The sequence below is a fragment of the Phyllostomus hastatus genome, unplaced genomic scaffold (assembly GCF_019186645.2).
Source record: "Phyllostomus hastatus isolate PE091 unplaced genomic scaffold, TTU_PhHast_1.1 phas_contig_34, whole genome shotgun sequence".
Lineage (NCBI taxonomy): Eukaryota > Metazoa > Chordata > Mammalia > Chiroptera > Phyllostomidae > Phyllostomus > Phyllostomus hastatus.
Genome location: NW_025333857.1, coordinates 41,739,004 through 41,759,686, shown reverse-complemented (window position 1 = coordinate 41,759,686; position 20,683 = coordinate 41,739,004). Strand labels below are relative to the sequence as shown.

The 20,683-nt window shown below is 39.1% G+C and overlaps 1 protein-coding gene and 1 pseudogene across 1 annotated transcript in view; one reads left to right on the top strand and one right to left on the bottom strand.

Annotated features, from left to right (window-relative positions):
* The window catches only part of KIF27 (kinesin family member 27), an 84,238-nt gene that overhangs the window by 12,505 nt on the left and 51,050 nt on the right, over positions 1 to 20,683 (top strand). The window contains exons 4-6 of the mRNA XM_045840979.1: positions 5,331 to 6,292; positions 11,736 to 11,879; positions 19,944 to 20,150. Of these exons, the coding sequence (XP_045696935.1) occupies positions 5,331 to 6,292; positions 11,736 to 11,879; positions 19,944 to 20,150 (1,313 nt within the window). The remainder of the gene's footprint in view (positions 1 to 5,330; positions 6,293 to 11,735; positions 11,880 to 19,943; positions 20,151 to 20,683) is intronic.
* LOC123819820 lies at positions 17 to 3,484 on the bottom strand (annotated as a pseudogene).

Here is a 20,683-nt window from a genome sequence, read left to right as displayed (position 1 = left end):
GTGTTGCAAAAGAGGGTTAGTCAAAAAGGCCAAAGCCCATGTCATTAAAAGACTCCTCAGATTCTTCTTTCTTTGCTTCCACTTTCTGTTCCTCAGCTGGGGAAGCAGAGGCCCTGCTGGTGCAGGACTAGCTGCAGGGGCAGGTCCACCAGCCCCTACATTGCAGATGAGGCTCCCAGTGTTGACATGGGCCAGTGTCTTTGCAAACAAGCCAGGCCAGTAAGGTTCAACATTTACACCATCTGCTTTAAGGAGGGCACTGATCTTATCCTCTGTCACCGTCACATGGCACCTCATTGTCACCTCATTGTTTTGTAGGATAAGGGCCAAGTAGATGCAGGCAAGCCCCAAGACAAAGGCCACGGTGTGGGCAGTACTGGACAGTGCTGCCAGGAGTGGTGCTAGTTGCTGGATGAAGTGAGGGCCTCCCAGATTTCTTTTTCTATGCACGTATAATTGTTATTTATTTATTTATTTTTATTTCTGAATTTTAAAAAATTTAATCCTCATTCAAGGATAATGCTTACTGATTTTGGAGAGAAAAGAAGGGAGAGAGAGAAAAAGAAAGAGAAAGAAAGAAACATCAATGTGAGAGAGAAACATCAGTCAGCTGCCTCCTCAGTGCATCCTGACTAGGGATCAAACCTGAAGCCTAGGTCTGTGCCCTGACTGGGAATCGAACCCACAGCCTTTTGATGTAAAGGACAGTCCTCCAACCAACTGAGCCACCCGGCTGGGACTGTATAATTGTTTCTTAATGTACTTGCATCCCCCACATATAGTATTACATTTAATTTTTTCACTTAATATTTATATTGTAAGCATTTCCATGTTATTAAATTGTTTTCAGCCTTGTGACCCTTCGTAGTCATATGGTCATTTGTCTTCTGAATGTATTATAATAATTTAACACTGTTCCATTGTTGTACATTTAAGCTATTTCCATATTTTCACTCTTATTAATAACAATGACTGTTCTTGGATGTCTTCCTCTCCTAGAAAACACATTTAGTAGAACCTTCCAGGAGATAAAGGGTCTTGCCAGAGGACTGACTCCTTGGGGGAATTTCACAGTGGCTAGAAAAGTAAGATGGCTGTTGTCATTCAAACAACAGCCTGCAGGGGGCAGTAGAGCTTGCCACCTTAGAGGCACTGTCCTAGCAGCTCTGGCATTCCTGGATGTTTGAAGAAATTGTTTTTTGTTGTTGTTTTTTTAGAAAGCACATATAGTAGTTTGTAAAATTATTAGATCATTCAATACAGTTTTTAAAATTTTCAAATCATTTTTAAATTACAGTTGACATACATTATTATGTTAGGTATACACCCCAGTAATTAGACATTACATAAATCAGTAAGTGATCATCCTGGTAAATCTCATACCCATCTGACACCATACATAGCAATTATACTATTATTGACTATATTCCCTATACTGTGTTTTTCATCTCTGTGACTATTTCGTATCAACCAATTTGTACTCCTTAATTCCTTCACCTTTTAGTCCCTTTTCCTGAACCCTCTCCTGTCACAATGTTCTCTGTATCTATGAGTGCCTTTCTGTTCTGCTTGTTCATTTATTTTGATTTTTAGATTCAATTGTTGATAGGTGTATAGTTGCCATTTTATTGTTCATATTTTTAATCTTTTTCTCTCTAACATTGGTTTGAGAGAAAAAGATTTCTCTCTAACATCTGGTTTGGTGGTGATGAACTCCTATAGCTTTTTTCTGTTTGGGAAGCTTTTTATTTGTTTCTGTTTGGGAAGCTTTGATTTTAAATGATAGCTTTGCTGGGTAGAGTAATCTTGGTTGTAGGTCCTTGCTTTTCATGACTCTGAATATTTCTTGCCAATCTCTTCTGGCCTACAAAGTTTCTTTTGAGATACCAGCTGAAAGTCTTATGGGAGGTCCCTTGTAGGTAACTAACTGCTTTTCTCTTGCTGCTTTTAAGTTTCTCTCTTTGTATTTAACTTTTGGCATTTTAATTACGCTGTGTCTTGAAGTAAGCCTCTTTGTGTTAATTTTGTTTGGAACTTCTGTACTTCCTAGACTTGCATGTCTATTTCCTTCACAATATTAGGGAAGTTTTCTGTCATTATTTTTTCATGTAGGTTTCCAGTGTCTTGCTTTTTTTCTTCTCCTTTCAGCACCCCCATGATGCACGTGTTGATATACTTGAAGTTGTCCTAGAGGCTCCTTACACTGTCCTTGATTTTTTGGATTCTTTTTTCTTCTCCTTGTTCTGATTGGGTATTTTCTTCTTCCTTGTGTTCCAAATCACTGATTTGATTCTGGCTTTCATCCACTCTACTGTTGTTTCCCTGTAAATTACTCTTTATCTCAGTTAATATATCCTTTATTTTTGAATGGATCTTTTTTATGCTGTTGAGGGTCTCGTTATGTTCCTTGGGCATCTTTATAACCAATGTTTAGAAGTCTGTGTCTAGTAGATTGCTTGTCTCCATTTTGTTTAGTTCTTTTATTTGGATCACATTTCTTTGTCTTTTTTAATTTTGTCAGCTTCCCTGTGTTTGTTTCTATGTAGTAGGTACAGCTGCTATTTCTGCCAGGTTTGGTAGGGTGGCCTAATGTAGTAGGTGTCCTGTAGGGCCCCGTGGCACAGTCTACCCTATCACCCAAGCTGGGCACTTGAGTTGCACTTCCATGTGGGCTGTATACCCTCCTCTTATAGTTGAGCCTTGGTTTCTGGTTGTATGTCAGTAGGAGGGATTTACCTAGGCTGATTGGCTGCACAGACTGGCTGTGACCACTGATCACTGACCTCTGACCACCGTGGAGGGTCAGCTGCAGGGACCCACTCCACAGAGCAGGACTTAATTCAGCAGGGCTCAGGTGCCTGCTGAATTCGCCCCTTGAGTGTGTCGCTTGTGTAGGTGTTGAATGGTGGTGCTTCAATGTGGTCTGAAGCTGTTCACTTGGTGTGCTGGCTCTGGAGCCTCCTGGAGGTGCAGGCCAAGGTTAGCCACAGCCTGTGTTCTTCCTGGGGCCACCTGGCACAAGCTACAAAGTGATCTGCAGATGGCTTCTACTCGTTCTGGGCTTAGAGGTGCCCAGGCAAGGCCAAGCTGTGAACCAAAGCCCACTGCTGCTAGTCCTAAGCCTGGGGCCACATAGTGAGACATATGTGGTCCACTAAGGCCAGATGCTGCTTGTTTGAGAGAATTTAGGAAAATCTGTAGTGTGAGCCAAGATAAGCCATTTGGGTGGAAACAGCTTGGGTGGGCCTGAAAGTTGGGTAGGGCAGGGCCTCAGGGAATCATCCAGGCAGAGTAAACAGTGTGAGCCAGGTTAGTAGAGTCTCAGACGTGGTACCTACCTGCTGACTCTGTGGGAGGAGGGCTTAGAAAAGGAAATATGGCCCTGCTGAGCACTTCTGTCTGGGAGAAAGCTGTTGCTCTTATGCCAGACAATTCCATTCCTCTCCATGTGTCTCACGTGTCTTTCAAGCTGCTGCAGTTTCATGCTAGAGCTGAAAGGGAGTGAGTTCGAGTAAGTTCATGTGCAGGCCCTTTAAGAGAAACTGCCTGGGACTCCAGAAGCTTCCATCTTCCTCAGACTCAATCCCCACTGGTTTTTATAGCCAGAGGTTTTGGGGACTTCTCTTTCTGACTTTGGAACCCTGGGCTGGGGGGCCTGATATGGGGCTGGGACCCCTTGCTCCTCAAAGAGGACCTACACAACCAAGATACTTCTTCAGATATTTATCTGCTACACGTGGGTGAGGCACCAGCCCCTTCCGAGTCCTACCCGTCTCGTGTGTTCTTTAATTTCATCATTCTAGGACTTCCATCTGCTTGATTTTGGGTGGTTGTGATGATGGTTGTTCTGTGGTTTAGTTGTAATTTTGATGTGGTTGTGGGAGGAGGTGAGCTTTTTAAAAAACACTGGTTTCTGGGCACTTTTCAGAGATTCTAATGTATCAGTCTGGGGTGGGGCCAGAGTTGGTATTTCCTTTTGTATAAAGCTCCCAGGTGATGTGCAGCTGGGTTTGAAAACCACAGGGAGTACTCAGCTGTAGCCTAACACTAGAAAAATTTTCTAAAATTTATGCTCTGATTTACGGTTATACTGTGATATTTTATAATTGCTAATATTTCAGCTCTGTCTGTAGTGCAGGTACTTTAGAGCTTTAAATGAACCAGGTTGTTAAAAAAGGTGTCATGATGAAAATGTAAGCAAAATGGTTATTTTTCATAGAAACAGTGTCATGGCAGGATCTGGTTAAAAAGGAAGTACAGCACTGTGAGTTGAGCTGAGAATCAGGAGTTTCACTGTCACTATTTTGATTCCAATCCAAAATCTGCCTGCTCCTTTCTGAAATATTTTGTATATAAACAAATAATGTGGGTAATAGTAAGCTTATTTTTTGGTTCTTTTTCTGCGGTTGGAATAGACATTTTGTGGCTTGTTTTGAATTACCATCTCATTTGTTTACCTTGCACTCTGATATTATGTAGGGCATACCTATTTTCAAAATGAATAAGTATTTATACTGAAATTTTCATCTATTATTGGTTATTACTTCACGATATCAAAACACCTTAAACCTAAGGTGAGCTTGAGTAGTAACAAAACTCAAAAGAAACTAACTTTTAAAAATGAACTATTACTGATTATTTTGCATTATAAAATTAAATTATATAATCTATTATCTTTTAATTAATCTAGTAGATTCTACAAATCAAATACTAGAATAAGGAGGGATTTTTTTTGTCAGCTACTTTATTGTTATCTTTAAAACCTCACCCGAGGATATTTTATTGTTGACCTTAGAGTAAGGGTAGGGTGAGAGAGGGAGGGGGATGGCAGAGAGAGAGAGAGAGAGAGAGAGAGAGAGAGAGAGAGAGAAACACATCAGTGTGAGGAACATTGGTCCATTGCATTCTTGTATGCACCCTCCCTGGGATCGAACCTGCAACCTAGGTGTGTACCCTGACTGGGAATCGAGCCTGCTACTTTTTGTTATATGGGAGGATGCTTCCACCAACTGAGCCACCTGGCCAGGACGTGTCATCTATTTTGAAAAATTGAGCATGATGTGTGCCTACAAAGAAACCAGATCGTTAAAAATGATGTACAGTATGATATCTTTTAGAATTTAAACAAGATGAGTGCTCTCTGTAAAATGTTCCTTTGGGAGATTATCTAAAATTATTTAATGTTGATGTGTATTGTAATTTGAAATACTATTGATTTTTTAAAAGGGTCTGTCTTAGCTGGGCAATCTTGCAAACAGTAACTGTTATGTGGTTAATTTAACTATATTGGATTTTGATTGAAGCTTGATTGAAAAATTTTCTGTTTTAAGTGATTGTTGGGACCAAGGAATGCCAGGTGGAGAGTGCAGATGAAGTGATGAGCCTGTTGGAAATGGGGAATGCAGCCCGGCACACAGGCACCACCCAAATGAACGAACACTCCAGTAGATCACATGCAATTTTTACAATCAGCATTTGTCAAGTTGTAAAAAGTACAGAGGTAGCTGAAGACGGATCCTGGTGTTCCCGTCGACATATTGTCTCCAAGTTTCACTTTGTGGATTTGGCTGGATCAGAAAGAGTAACGAAAACAGGGAATACCGGCGAGCGGTTCAAAGAATCCATTCAGATCAACAGTGGGTTGCTGGCTTTAGGAAATGTAATAAGTGCTCTCGGGGACCCACGCAGGAAGAGTTCACATATCCCATACAGGGATGCTAAAATCACCCGACTTCTGAAAGATTCCCTGGGCGGCAGTGCCAAGACAGTCATGATCACTTGTGTCAGCCCGTCTTCCTTGGATTTTGACGAATCCTTAAACTCTCTCAAATACGCCAACAGAGCGCGTAACATCAGAAACAAACCCACCTTAAACTTCAGCCCTGAGTCAGACCGGATGGATGAAATGGAATTTGAGATTAAGTTGCTTCGAGAAGCTTTGCAAAGCCAACAGGCTAGTAGTATCAGCCAAACCAGCCAGATCCATCGAGAGGGAACTCCTGAAAAAAACAAGATCCTTTCTCTTGAGGAGCAAGTAGCTCAGCTCCAAGGAGAATGCCTGGGTTACCAAAAGTGTATAGAGGAAGCCTTCACCTTCCTGGTGGAGTTAAAAGATGCTGTTAGACTAAACCAAAAGCAGCAACAAAAACTGCAGGAGTGGTTTAACATGACCCAGGAGGTCAGGAAGGCCCTTCTTACCTCATTCAGAGGGAGCCAAGGCATTGAAAGCCTGGAAGAAGGACCACAGCATGTTACAGTTATCCAGCTGAAGCGAGAGCTGAAGAAATGCCAGGTACTTAGACACTGCTTTTATAAAATAACTTGTGTAAGGACTAAATGTATTTGGGGCAAGTAAGAGTCGTCGTAGAATTTCAGAAAAATTTTGGAAGGATTATATGTGAACTCTCATTTGGCTTTGCTGTGTTTCACCCTTTCCTTTTGCTGTCTCCTTATAATTCATACCTTTCATGGCTTCTTTTTTCTCTAGTAAAATGATTTTAATTTGTTATATTTATTAAATACAATTTTGTGGACTTGGTCATTAAATTTAGAGGAAAAAGAAACACAGTTTCAGAAACAAAATCAAGTTATACTTTATTGTGTTTTATCCCGCTATGGGTCAGTGGTTCTTGAAAGAAAAAAATATTTTATCCCTTGAGTTTGAGGTACTGATTTTTTAAAACAAACAAGTCATCATATTTGGTAATATTTGAAAAGAAATGTAGGTTTATACATACGTATTTATTGCATGCATGTATATTGAGTTCAGAATTACGTTTGCCCACTTTTCATTCAAAAAATGTTTATTGAGCCCTGGCTGGTGTGGCTCAGTGGATTGAGTGCTGGCCTGTGAACCAAAGGGTTGCCAGTTTGATTCCCAGTCCTGGCACATGCCTGGGTTGCAGCTCAGGTCCCCAGTAGGGGCCACACAAGAGGCAACCACACATCGATGTTTCTCTCCCTCTCTTTCTCCCTTCCTTCCCCCTCTCAAAAAATAAATAAATAAAATATTTTAAAAAAAGTTTATTGAGTGAAGTTTATGTGTCATGAGAGAAATAGTGGAGACCAAGAACTAAGGAGACCTAGTTCTGCTTATGTGGAGTTTGCAATTTGGTGGGCAAATGGATGTTCTGCCAGTTTTTTAAAATAGAAAGCATAGTTAAAAATAGAAAAAGTTAAAAACATAGCTGTCTAGTTAGAAATCTTTCCTCAATACCTTCTTATAAAGATTAGAAAAAATCCAGTTGTATTATTATTTATCATAGCAGTTACTGAATTTTTATTTGCAGATTTCTTAAAATCAAGTTTTCTCATTGTATCTATAGATGTTTAACATATTAGAATTAAAACAAAAATTTACACTATTTATTCAAAACTAACAGTAATAATATGATTATATGATTAATATACAAAACATTGTTTCATAAAAAATATTTTCAGAAAGAAAAATAAGAATGAAATTGTTTTACATTTTTGCACATCTTTTTAAATAGCTGATTTAATAGAAGACAGGTGGATTTTCATATCTGCTTCAGCATTCAGTGTTACAATCTGCTGTTTTAGTTGAAGTATATAAAGAAAATCCAGCATCATATAGATTTGTAGTTGGAAGGGAGGGATATTTAATGCCTTTTGTAGATAATTGTGGATAGTCTTTGATTTTGCACCAAAATTCAACAAATAGAAATCTTTTAAAGGTTACTTGGGATTTGAAATTATTTTGTTACATTAAGATTTATACATTAAAATTCATTGGTCCTTATCTTGTACTTTGAATGGATCTTTTATTCACACCTGATCTTGAATCATCATGCATTGGTCATTTGGAAAATACTTGTTTACTAAGTTAAGCAACCCTTCCAGGTGCTGACACATTTCATTACACAGTATCAAACAGTCACAGCACTGATCTTACCACCCAAGTCTTTAAGTGTGGAAGGTGTCTTCATGCTCACAGTAGCAGAAATGTTTTCCAAAACTCTTAATTTTTACGTGAAACTTGAGTTTTAGCATTTGGAACAAATACTGTTGTTTTCCTTGAAAATCATGGTTCTCATTTTTTAAGAAAATGTCTGCCGTATACCAGTGTGAATAACTATAGTTTTTCTGTTATTCTTACAGCAAAAAAAACAGTACTCTGTGGGGAAAGTGGCAAGTTTAGCTTGTAACTCAAACACTTGCACAAGATTGTTCACCACAGACAACCATTGCCCTTTGGTGGTGCGGCAGCACGGCTTTACGCAGACCTCCCATTTTGTCACGTAAAATGCTAAAAAAACCCCACATACACAAGGGTTGAGATTTAGTAAGATGATTTTATTGCTTCAGTAAGATATTCTTTTTAAAATATATATTTATTTATTTTTAGAGAGAGAGGAAGTGAGGGAGAAGGTGAGGGAGAGAAACATCAATTGTAGGCCCCTAACTGGGGACTTGGACTGTAATCTAGGCATGTGCCCTGACTGGGAATCAAACCAGTGACCTCGTGTGACCTTGTAGTTCACAGGCAAGTACTCAATCCACTGAACCATGCCAGCCAGGGCATGCTTTGCTGAGATGTTAAGTAAAGCTGTTATTGGTTTGTATTGGGAGCACATGGTGGTGAAGTACGGTTTGGTGACGCTTCCTTTATTCGTGTTAGGAGCAGTTTTACACACCATTGCTTTTGTACCAGCAGGGCAAATGTAAACATGGAGAAAAGATACAAATATTGTCTTAGTATTATTAGGAAAATAGTTTTGACCTGGACACCCTGAAAGGATCTAAGGGACATGCTAAGAGGGTCTCTACTGCACACACTGTGAGAACTGCTACTCTGTTACAAAGCTTGTGATATTTAACTCAAAGCATGTAAAGCAATGCTTTTAAAATCATGGCGTTTTTAAAAAAGACAGTACTTCTGCCCTTTGTCCCAGATAGAGCAGGCCTGACACTTTCTCACTAGGGTGAGAAACTGGTGTACAGGTAATTGGACGCTCAAACTTTGGGACACCTAAGAATTGGTTTTCCTTTATGCTTTTAAAGTGGCTGAAATTGGAAGTTCATAAAATCCACTGCTTGGTAGTGGAGTGGGTAGTAGTTTACTCCATCCAGCTGTTGGAAAGTAAAAATTTAAACTTGCTCCAGCTTGTGTACTCTAGATTATGACTTCCCCAAAATACTAACAAAAAGGGTACCACAACCAGATTGTCTTGGGGAATGCTAGATTGCAAAAAGCAGGCAGGTTTCTTAATTCTAAGAATTCTCAGAACTTTGAAAGTGCTGATGTATATTATGAATTTCAAAGTGAAAGACATAGCATTGTGTTTCCCAATTTTAAGAAATGGATACTTTTTTTTTTTGGTCTGCAGTCTTGCAAGACTAGTAATCGTTGGAGACGACTGAGCAGTAACTAGAGACATGGTCGGTCTCATTCCTCACCTTGTGATGCCTCCTTAAACATTGTTTTTAAACTTGCATTTCTGTTCTTGTTTTCTGTGAGAGGCAGAATAACACAGTAGTTAAGAACATGGGTACCAAACACCAAAGGGTGGGATCCTGGCTTCTCTGCTTACTAGCTTTGTGACCTTGGGCAAATACCTGACATCTCTCTGCTTCAAGTTCTCTTCTCTATACTGTAAAATGGAAACAATAGTAATAACTACCCTTGAGGTTGTTGTGAAGATTTTTAAAGCATTAGTTCCCATAAAGTGATGACAAGGTTGACTGGCTTGTAGTAAGGCTCCCTAAAGTTTAGCTTATTTTTATCTCCCATTGTTTATTTTTCACTTGCCTGTGCCTAGGTTTGTACATCAGTGGCAGCTAAGAGATTGGGCCCAGTAGTCACGTAGGGCCACAGGCCATGAGTTACTTTGAAGGCATCCCGCTACAAGTTTATCAGGTTTATCTCTCAGGGAGACAGTGGGTCTGTGGGGGGAGAGGCAGACATTCCCTTTGCTCAGTCTGCTTCCTTGAGCCTCTTAGGCAAGCAGATATGTACTTTTTAAAAAATTCCTAGCCAAGAGGAGATTATAGTTCTGCTCACAGGTTGGGTAATAACTGGATTTGCTCAGGAAGTGTCATTTTGAAGTTATGGTCTCCTTTTTAGAAGGTGTCAGATAATGTTGCGACCTTGATTTTTGCTATTAGTCGATTATTAGAACACTCTATCCCCTCAAAAATACTTCCTAAGGCACTTTGTTGCTTTTTTAAAAATTCCAAATGTTAAATTCAAGAACAGTACTGAATATGCATATACTCAATCAACAGTTAAACACTTTTAAATGAATAATAAGCAATAACATTGTAGTTTTTGAAGCATATGTAAAAGCATATGCAGCACTGGGAGAGCAATTATAAGCTTCTCAAATGGACAGTTGCCAATAGAAGAGGATATTAACTAAGGAGAATTACAGTTATTTTATAGAAGAGAGAAGTCATGGAGGTTACATAAACATATGGGGTGATAAGGACTCTCAGTGTCACATGTTCCCTCCTCATTTATTTGAGGATCCCAAGCAGAACAAGAAGGGACTAGCCCCATACCCTCTGTGAACCTGGGGCAAAATCAAGGCTGGCCTCAGTCCACGGGTTCCCGGTGCAGAGGTGCATCCGCCTCTGCGTCACTGCCTGAGGAGTCATACATGTACTCTGTTTTTTTGTAAGTTAAATCTTATTTGTACAGTGAACACTGTTTTGTAAACCAACTACTTGTTCTTGTCGTTTCCTGTGGCTTAGGCTTTGGATCTATATAGGCCCAGGGGTTTAATGTCAGGAATTTGGTTTATCTACTGAGTCATCTTGGGAAAAGGTTTTAATCTCACTGAACTTCAGGTTCTTCAAAGAAAAAGAAAACATGTCCATTTAGTGAGATATTTTAAAAATGCGAAGTATTAGGTTTTTTTGTTTATTTAATTTAAAAATTGTTTTAAAAGTATTACTTGCATAACCCAATTTATTTGAAAATAGTTGTAATTCACTAAAAACTAAGAAAAGTATTTGTTTAACCATATTTTCAGACATCGTTGAAATATATCTCTTTATAGAGGAAGTGTACAAAAATTAGCAAATATTCTTTATTTAAATAACATTGGTTTGTTCCCGGGTTTTGGCAAGAAAAACAAAACAAAACAAATCCAAATGCATTCTTACATTCTTTAGGTCAGTTTGGAAAATATGACCTTTGATTTTTAAGAATCCACATTAAGCCCTGGCCGGTGTAGCTCAGTGGATCGAGTGCCGGCCTGTGAATCAAAAGGTTGCTGGTTCAATTCCCGGTCAGGGCACATACCTTCTGTGCAGGCCGATTGATGTATCTTTCAGACATTGATGTTTCTCTCTCTCTTTCTCCCTCCTTTCCCGTCTCTCTATAAATAAGTAAATAAATAAAATCTTTAAAAAAATAAAAAAATTAACATCCACATCAAAATCTCATGGAAATTCCAGCAAACTTGTAAAAATCTTATGGAATGTACTCTAGAACCGGAATAACTGGTTTTCATTTTAAAAGGCAGAAAATAAAAATCAGGAGAATCTTCTCATCTTTATGATAATTCTTATGTTATAGCAATAATAGCTCCTCTCAACTGTTTCTGCCTTCCTTATAAAGAAACCAGAAAATAATTTGAAAATGAATACGGTAAGAAAAATTTTAAGGGACATTGTCAAGCTGTCGTTAAATCACTGCTTTTGTGGTATTAGGTGGCCTCTTGAGTATTTTCCATGGTGAATCTTGTGCTTTCTTTTCCTCCTCCCAGTGTGCTCTGGCTGCTGATGAAGTAGTGTTCAATGAGAAGGAACTGGAGGTGAAGGAACTAAAGAATCAAGTGCAGATGATGGTGCAGGAAAACAAAGGACATGTTCTGTCTTTGAAAGAAGCACAAAAAGTGAATAGATTGCAGGTAGAGTTTATTAATGCATCTAGCTCTGCAGATTTAATTGGACTAGTAATTAACTTAATAGAATAGCATTTAAATGATAAATGGAAATGTTTACAAAAATAGGTTTCAATTGAACAGTTCTGAACACAAGAACCTAAGAGAATTATTATAGTTTCCCCCCTAAATTAGTGTAAAGGGAAAACATTTTTATTGTTAGTTTAACTTATATTGTTATCTTTTCTTAATACTTTCCCTTCCATTGTTTACCAAGGTAATAGGCAATGTGATAATGTTATAAGTTGGATGGCAGGTAATGAGGAAAATAATACAGAACTTTTGTGGCCCTGCCAACAAAATGAACCCACTTTTTAAGTCACTTAAGGGCCAGATGGCAAGTCTGGTTATCACCAGCTGCAAAAGTGGATTCACAGTTGTGAATACATGAAACAGAATTTATCCTTGCATTATCATTTATTCTTGTATTATGTATTATTCCATAGGAACAACTGTAAACCTACTTTAGTCTATCCCTGTATATTCTGGGTATGATGAGCTCTTTGTCAGTTACATGGTTCCAAATATTTTTCTCTTTGGCTTTTCTCTCTCGAGGTCTTTTGATGAAAAGACATATTGCAACCAAATTCAACAATCTTTTTCTTTATGGTTAATGATGTTTATGCTCTAACAAGCCTTTCCTTTTCTTTTCCTTGGAGGATATTTTCTATGGTATCGTCTAGGAGCTTTATTGTTTTGCCTTTAATGTTGAGCTCCACAGTACTTCTATAATTGATTTTTGTGTATGGGTAAAATAAACATATTTTTTTTCTCCATGTAGATATCCATTTGTCCTGTCACCATTTATTGAAGAGACCATTCTTTCACCACTGTTCTGAGTGCTATCTTTGTCATAAGTCAAGGTTCATTTGTGCCTGAATTTGTTGTCTATTAAGGTTCTTGTATTTGGTTTGCCTACCCTTGAAACATTCTCACATTTTTTATTTATTGTAGGTTCATAATAAGTTTAGATTAGGGGTGTCAAACTCGTTTTCCCTGGGGGCCACATTGGCCTCATGGTTGCCTTCAAAGGGCTGATTGTAATTTTAGGACTGTGTAAATGTCGGTGCTCTTTAACTAGGGCCAAGGAGCTCTACATTCAGCCTTTTGAAGGCAACCTCAAGGCTGATGTGGCCCCTGGTAAAAATGAGTTTGACACCCCTAGTCTAAATATTCAGTGAAGCAAGGCCTTTTGCTTTGTTTCCCTAACCTCTAAGAATGTCTTGGTTTTTCCATATAAATTTTGGAATCAGCTGTCAAGAGCCACAGAGAAAAGTACTTATTGTGATTTTGATTGGGATTGTGCTGTCTGTAGATTCATTTGGGGAAAATTGACATCTTTTGATTTTCAATCTTCTAATCCATGAGTATGGTATTTTCCTTCATTACTTAGGTTTCCTTTGTGTGTGTGTGTGGAAGTATTCTTCATCTTTTGTTAGACTCATTTGTAGACACTTGATTTTTTTTAATGTAACTAAATGGAATCTTTTTAAAATTTCATTTTCTTAATTGTTTGTATTTATAAATATATTGATTTTAGTATATTGATATACTCAGCAACCTGACCAAATTTACTTTTTTAAAATTATATTTTATTGATTATGCTACTGCACTTGTTACAATTTTTCCCCCTCTGACCCCCTCCACTCAGCACCCCCTACTCCCTCAGGCAACCCCCCCACCATTGTTCATGTCCATGCGTCATGCATGTAAGTTCTTTGGCTACTCCATTCCCCATACTGTACTTTACATGCCTGTGGCTATTCTGTAACTACCTGTTTGTACTTCTTCAAGTAATCCCCTCACCTCTTCACCCATTCCCCACATCTCCCTCCCATCTGGCAATCATCAAAATTCTCTCTGTATCCATAATTTTGTCTCTCTTCTTGTTTGCTTAGTTTATTTTTTAGATTCAATTGTCGATAGATGTGTATTTATTGCTGTTTTATTGTTTATAGTGTTGATCTTCCTCTTCTTAAATGAGTCCCTTTAACATTTCATGTAATAATGGTTTGGTGATGATGAACTCCTTTAGTTTTTTCTTGTTGGGGAAGCTCTTTATCTGCTCTTCCTTTCTGCTGGGTGGAACAATCTTGGCTGTAGGTCCCTGCTCTTCAAGACTTTGAATATTTTTTGCCAATCCCTTCTAGCCTATAAAGTTTCTTTTGAGAAATCAGCTGACAAGACTTATGAGAACTCCCCTGTAGGTAACTAACTGCTTTTCTCTTGCTGCTTTTAAGATTTTCTTTTTATCTTTGACCTTTTTACATTTTAATTATGATGTGTTTTGTAGTGGGCCTGTTTGCCTCCATCTTGTTTGCAACTCTGTGTTTCCTGGACTTGGATGTCTATTTTCTTCCTCAAATTAGGGAAGTTTTCTTTAATTTTTTTTTCCAAGTAGATTTCTGGTTTCTAGTTCTTTCTCTTCTCATTCTGGCACCCCTATGATGTGAATATTGGACCTCTTGAAGTTGTCCTAGAGACTGTTTACACTATCCTCCTTTTTCGGATTTTTTTCTTCTTCTTCTGATTGGTTGTTTTTTGTTTCCTTATGTTCCAAGTCATTGATTTGATTCTCAGCTTTATCCACTCTCTTGCTTCCCTGTAAATTATTTTTTATTTTGTTTAGTGAATTTTATGTTTCTGACTGTTTTTTTTTTTTAATGCTGTTGAGGTCCTGACTAAGTTCCTTGAGCACCCTTACAACCAGTGTTCTGAACTCTGCAGATTGCTTTTCTCCATTTTGTTTAGTTTTTTTCTGGAGTTTTGATCTGTTCTTTCATCTAGGCCTTGTTTCTTTGTCTCCTCGTTTTGGCAGCATCTCTATCTTTGTTTCTATGTATGAAGTAGAGCTGCTATGGCTCCCTGTCTTGGTGGTGTGACCTAAAGTAGTAGGTGTCCTGTAGGGCCCAGTGGCACAGCTTCTCCATCACCCAAACTGTGTACTCAAGTGTTGGGAACTTCCCTGCCTGGTATCAGAAGCTGTAACCCCTGCATGGCTAAGGCTGAGCAAGTGACCTTTGGACTATAAGCCATTAAGGAGACAAAGCTTATCTTCCTGGCAGGGGTGCCACCTCTGCTCCTTTTACTTCACCCTGCCTGGCCCCCAATGCTTGATCAGTTAGCCAATGACAGGTAAGATTCCTCAAGGCAGGGAATGACCTAAGACAAGCACGATCACAGGGAGTCCCCAGAGAAGGACTTGGGGGGCTACAGAAAAAGGGCATGATGGACCCTTGCCTCTCGGCTTTGACATAGCCTGTGGCCTCATTCTGTCTTCGAGAAGTCTCCTAATCTCTTGGCTGCTTTACTTCCCCTGCCTGACTTAAGCCTGAAACAATGACAGGGGGCAGTGCAGCCATGTGCTGGAAAGGGTGGGTTCCCTGGGTGATCATGCCTAAGAAAGAATATATAAAATTCTGTGAAACCTGCTTTGCTAAGAATGCTCTCAATTATATGATAAGGGTCCAAGCAGGAAATGAGTTAGTTTCCCAAAGTCTTGTAGCCCTTTAGCTAACAGACCCTGACACAGAATAAGCACTCAGTAGTTCTTTGTATGCTATCTCTAGTTTGATCCTTACAGCCTGACAATGATTAATGAGCTTTACCTGTATTCCTGTGCAAATTTAAAGCCAACTAAAGCTTGTCAAGGCAAGGGTTGGGATGTTCTCCTCTTGAGAGAGTAGCTGTGCCATCCTTTTCCTCCATAGGACTCTGTAGTCCATGTGAATGTATCTTGTCTCATCCATAACACTGGACACTGTGGGCTGGTGTCCGTGTCAAACATTGATGTACAATTATCTCTGAGATTATTTTGGGTATATGCCCAGGAGTGGAATTGCTGAGTCACATAGTCATTCTATAACTATTGTCTCTGGAGAAAGAAAATGCAGCCACCCAGTATAGATTTGGATTTTGGTTGCCCAGTTGGGTTGTGGTTCATATTGGTTTGGGTTGGTTGCATCCTGGTTTGGATTTTGGTTGCATAAGGGGCCCGAGGGCGGTGGAGCTGGCATGAGGTCTGTGGCTAAGTCGAATGGCTGCTCCATTAAGGTGGTGAAAGGGCTTCAGAAACAACTCGGAGCAGAGGCGGCACCCCTGCCAGGGAGATAAGCTTTGTCTCCCTCGTGGCTTAGGGTCTGAAGGTCGCTCACTCAGCCTTAGCCATGGGGTGGTTACAGCTTCTGAAACCAGACAGGGCAATTCCCAGCACTTGAGGTGCACTCTTCATGTGGGCTGAGTATTCCTTCCTCTTGTACTTGAGCCTAGATTGCTGGTGACAGGTCAACTGGAGGGATTTACCCAGGCCAGTTAGCTGCAGGGACTGGCTCTGACCACTGACCACCAACCTCTGCCTTCTGTGGAGAATCAACTGTGCAGGTCCAGGGTGATGGTGCTCTAATGTGGTTTTTAGCTATTCACAAGGTGCATAGGCCCTGGGTGTCTTGGGTGTTTCAGATCAAGGTCAGCCTCTACCTGTTGTCTGCCCTGGCCTACCTTGAATGAGCTATAAAGCAATCTGAGATGGCTGCTACTTTGGGCTTGGAGGTTCCCAGGGGAAGCTAAATTGTGAATCTAGGCTGTCTGCTGTAAATGCTGGGCCCGGTGCCACTTAGTAAGAGGTACAGGGGCTGGGGCTCACTGAGGCTGGCTGTTGCTTGTTTGAGAAGATTCACAGAGATGTGAAGGATGAGCCAAGACTGGCCATTTGTGTGCAAAGTCACTGTTAACAGCGTGGTTGGACCTGTAAGTTAGGTGGGATGGAGTCTCTAGGGCTCTCCAGGGCAGGGCAAATAGTGTTAGCCAGGTTGATGGAGTCTCAGGTATGGCATCTGCCTGCCAGCTCTGTGGCTCTGTTTGGGGAGGCATCAGAATAGGGACAGTTTCCTCTGCCTGCCCTTAAGAGGAACCACTTGGGGCTTCAGAAGTTTCTTCCACTGACTCAATCCCCACTGGTTTTTGCAGGGAGAAGTTATGGGGACTTATCTTCTTGGCACTGGAAACCTGGGCTGGGGGAACTGGTGTAGGGCTGGGATTGCTTGCTTCCAAGACATCCCTGTGGAATTTTTATTCATCGCACATGAATGTGGGACCAGCCCATTCCTTGTCTCTGCCACTTCTACCAGTCTGGATGCATGTGGTTTCTTTAATTCTGTAGTTGTTGGACTTCCACTGAACTCTGTTTCTGATGGTTCTGTGTCATGGCTGTTCTGTAGTTTAGTTGTAATTTGATGTGGTTATATAAAGAGATAAGCCGTATTTACCTATACCTCCCTGTTGACCAGAAGCCCTAAATTCACTCTTTAATTTTACTATTTATGTAAATTCTTTTCGATTTTTGTTTATAATTATGCCATCTGCAAATGACGACAGTTTTATGTCTTCCTTTATAATCCTTATACCTTTTTCTTAACTTTCTTCTTTGACTGGGATCTTCAATACAGTGTTAAATACATGTGATAGCAAGCATCTTGTCTTGTTTCAAATTGTAGAGGAAAAGCTCTCACTATTAAGTACCATGTTAGTGGTGGCTATTTTTTATTGACCTTTTATCAAATCAAGGCAAATTTCTTGACTGAGAATTTTTATTATGAATTTTATCATGTGATTTTTCTTTATCATGCATGTTCTTTTAGTGTGGTGAATTATATTGATTTTTCTAATTTTAAACCAGTCTTGCATTCCTGGACTAACATTCCTGGACTAAATCTTTTCTCTTTTCTTGGTCATGATGTATTGTTCTGTCCAGGGTCCCCAAGACCACCCTCAGGTTGGATGGTGCACTAAGGGGACTCAGCATATGGTCATGCTCATGACTAAGATTTATTATGGTGAAAGGAGAACGGTGAACTGCAAAGAAAAGGCACATAGAGCAAAGTCTGGAGGAAACCAGGCACAAAATTCCAAGAGTTTTCTCCCAGGGGAGAGTCACATGGAGGTGCTTAATTCTTCCAGCAGTGGTTGTGACAAGACAAGTGCAACGTTGTTTCCCAGGGAAACTTAGAAGAGGCTCAGTGCCTGTGGTTTTTGCTGAAGGCAGTCTCTGCCCAGCACACACCAAGGTTCCAGACTACCAGAAGGAAGGCAGGTGTTCAGCATAGAGCACATTGTCTGCACAAAACAGTCGGAGCACACCGAGCCACTCTCATCTAAGCTTATCTTTACCTACATTCCACGTTCAGCTCAAAATATTTCCTAGTTTTTATTGTGACGTTTTTCTCTGACCTGTGGATTATGTAGTTATTTTATTTCTAACACATGGAGGATTTAAAAAAATTTTTTTTAGTTTAATTGCATTGTGGTCCTTATGATTTCAGTCCTTTGACTATGTTGAAATTGCTTTATGGCTCAGTATGAGGCCAATTTTTGTAGATATTACAGATACGCTTGAAAAGAAAGTATATTCTATAATATTGGGTGCTGTTAATTTTGTTAATCCTGTTGTTCAGGTCTATATTTTTACCCATTTTTGGGGTTTTTTTGTTATATCTGTAATTTAGAGTGATGAAATCTCCCACTGTGATTTTGGATTTGTCTTACTTCTCCATGAAGTATATATAATTTTTGCATTATATATTGAAGCTGTGTTATTAAATACATAGAAATGTAGAATAATTAGATCGTCATAGTGAGTTGACCAATTTAAAAAATCATTTTCACCTCTTTTTATCTCTTGTCATGTTTTTGCCTCGAAGTCCGTATTGTTGGGAATACAGCTATGCCAGTTTTCTTTTGATTAATATTTACATGGTATTTCTTTTTTCATCTTATTTTCAATCTTTCTGTGTCTGTTTTACCTTTGTTTCTTGTAAGCAGCAGGTTAGATAATTTTACAATCTTTTCTGACAGTCTTTATCTTTTAATTGGATTACTTACTTCATTTATAAATTTAACATAGTTACTATTATGTCTGGCTATAATCCCACCACCGTACTTTTCATGTATTCTCCCTATTCTGTGTTCCCTTTTCTCTCCTTTCTTACCTTCTTTTGGATTGTGTATTTTTAATTTTCACTTCATTAGCTGAAAAGTTGTACTTTTACTCTTTTTTCAGTGGTCATCCTAGAGGGTATGCCATTGATCCTTGTCTTAATAAAATTTAATATTAATTGGTATTTTTACCCTTTTCCCAGACAATGTAAAGATTCCATTTAACACCTACTTTCAACTCATGTACTATTTTGTTGTATATTTTAATTATCCATATGCATGACTTTCAAATAAGGTTGCATTTTTATAGGTCAGCATTAACACAGTGAAACTTTAAGGTTTTAAAAAAATTTTAAACACCGTAGTGCATGTGAAATGCTAAAATGAATGACAATTTCCTGTTTACATAATTTTGTGCTTGTAAAACAAAGATTGATGTTAGAGTTTTCTGGTTTGAATATACTTTAAACATTTTTTAGAGGATACTTAAAAAGACAAACCAACCACACACACACACACACACACACCCCACCCCCACCCGTACACAATGTGTCCTGCCTTTGATTTCTAAGCTCCCCTTTCTCCCAGGACTATCAGTTGCCTATCTTCTATCTCTTTGTGCTTTCGGCTTTCTTTTTCGCTGAGTAAAGGCTTTCATTTCACGGCACCTGCTGCCACTTTCCGTCTCCTTTGCTGCCACCTCTGTTATTTGCAGCTCTTCCTTCCCTTTTCAACTTTCTTGTCTCTTGTTACTTCTTGGATTTCACTTAGAAAGTCCAAACTTTTGTAAAGATGAGCTAATCAGAGTGCTTCAGGTTGACAAGCCAACCAGTCACAGTGTATGGGGCCTTTTTTTTTTTTTTGAGTATCTAACTATGCTGTATTTGTTGCTGCTTACTCTTCAGAGGTATTTACTACTCAGAACAGTCCTATACACCTGTGAACACAAGAAGTCTTTGGATAAATGAGGTTTTACTGTACTGTTAAGGTAGTTGTGACTTACAGTTACGATTTTGGTCAATATATAATTTATTTTTTATCGTTATCTGTACACATACTGAGGATCTCTATTTTTAAAATTCTCATTTCTCTTCCACAAAGAATGAAAAAATAATAGAACAACAACTTCTTGTGGATCAACTGAGTGAAGAACTAACAAAACTTAACCTCTCAATGACTTCTTCAGCTAAGGATACTTGTGGAGATGGGCCAGATAACAGGATACCTGAAAAGAGACCATATACTGTACCGTTTGATACTCATTTGGGGCATTACATTTATATCCCAGCAAGATCAGATACCAGGAAGGTAAAGTCTAAACAATAATCTTTCTCTTATTTTGAGATCTTAAAAATATTATATGTAATATGATATCACAGTGTATGTATATAGTCTCAGCAGGTATGTTTGGTTTCTGTTTGGTTTTGTGGACTTTGTGTATCTTCTTTTATAATATCCTGGTTTTATTTTATTTTATTTTTTAAGATTTTATTTATTTTTAGAGGACAGGGAAGGGAGGGAGAAAGAGAGGGAGAGAAACATCCATGTGTGGTTGCCTCTTATGTGTCCCCTGCACTGGGGGCCTGGCCCGTAACCCAGGCAAGGGCCCTGGTGACGCTTTGGTTCACAGGCCAGCACTCAATCCACTGAGTCACACCAGCCAGGGTTCATGCTTCTTTTTAATAAAAGTATCAGTAAGTAAGAGAATGTATGGTCATATTTGGAAGGAACAGTTGACAATAATATCTATATTCATCAAGGAGGAAAACCTGTCCTTTGCCATCTTATTTTCAGACATGACTAAGTAATATATTCGTGAATTTTTTTTTCTTTAACCACAT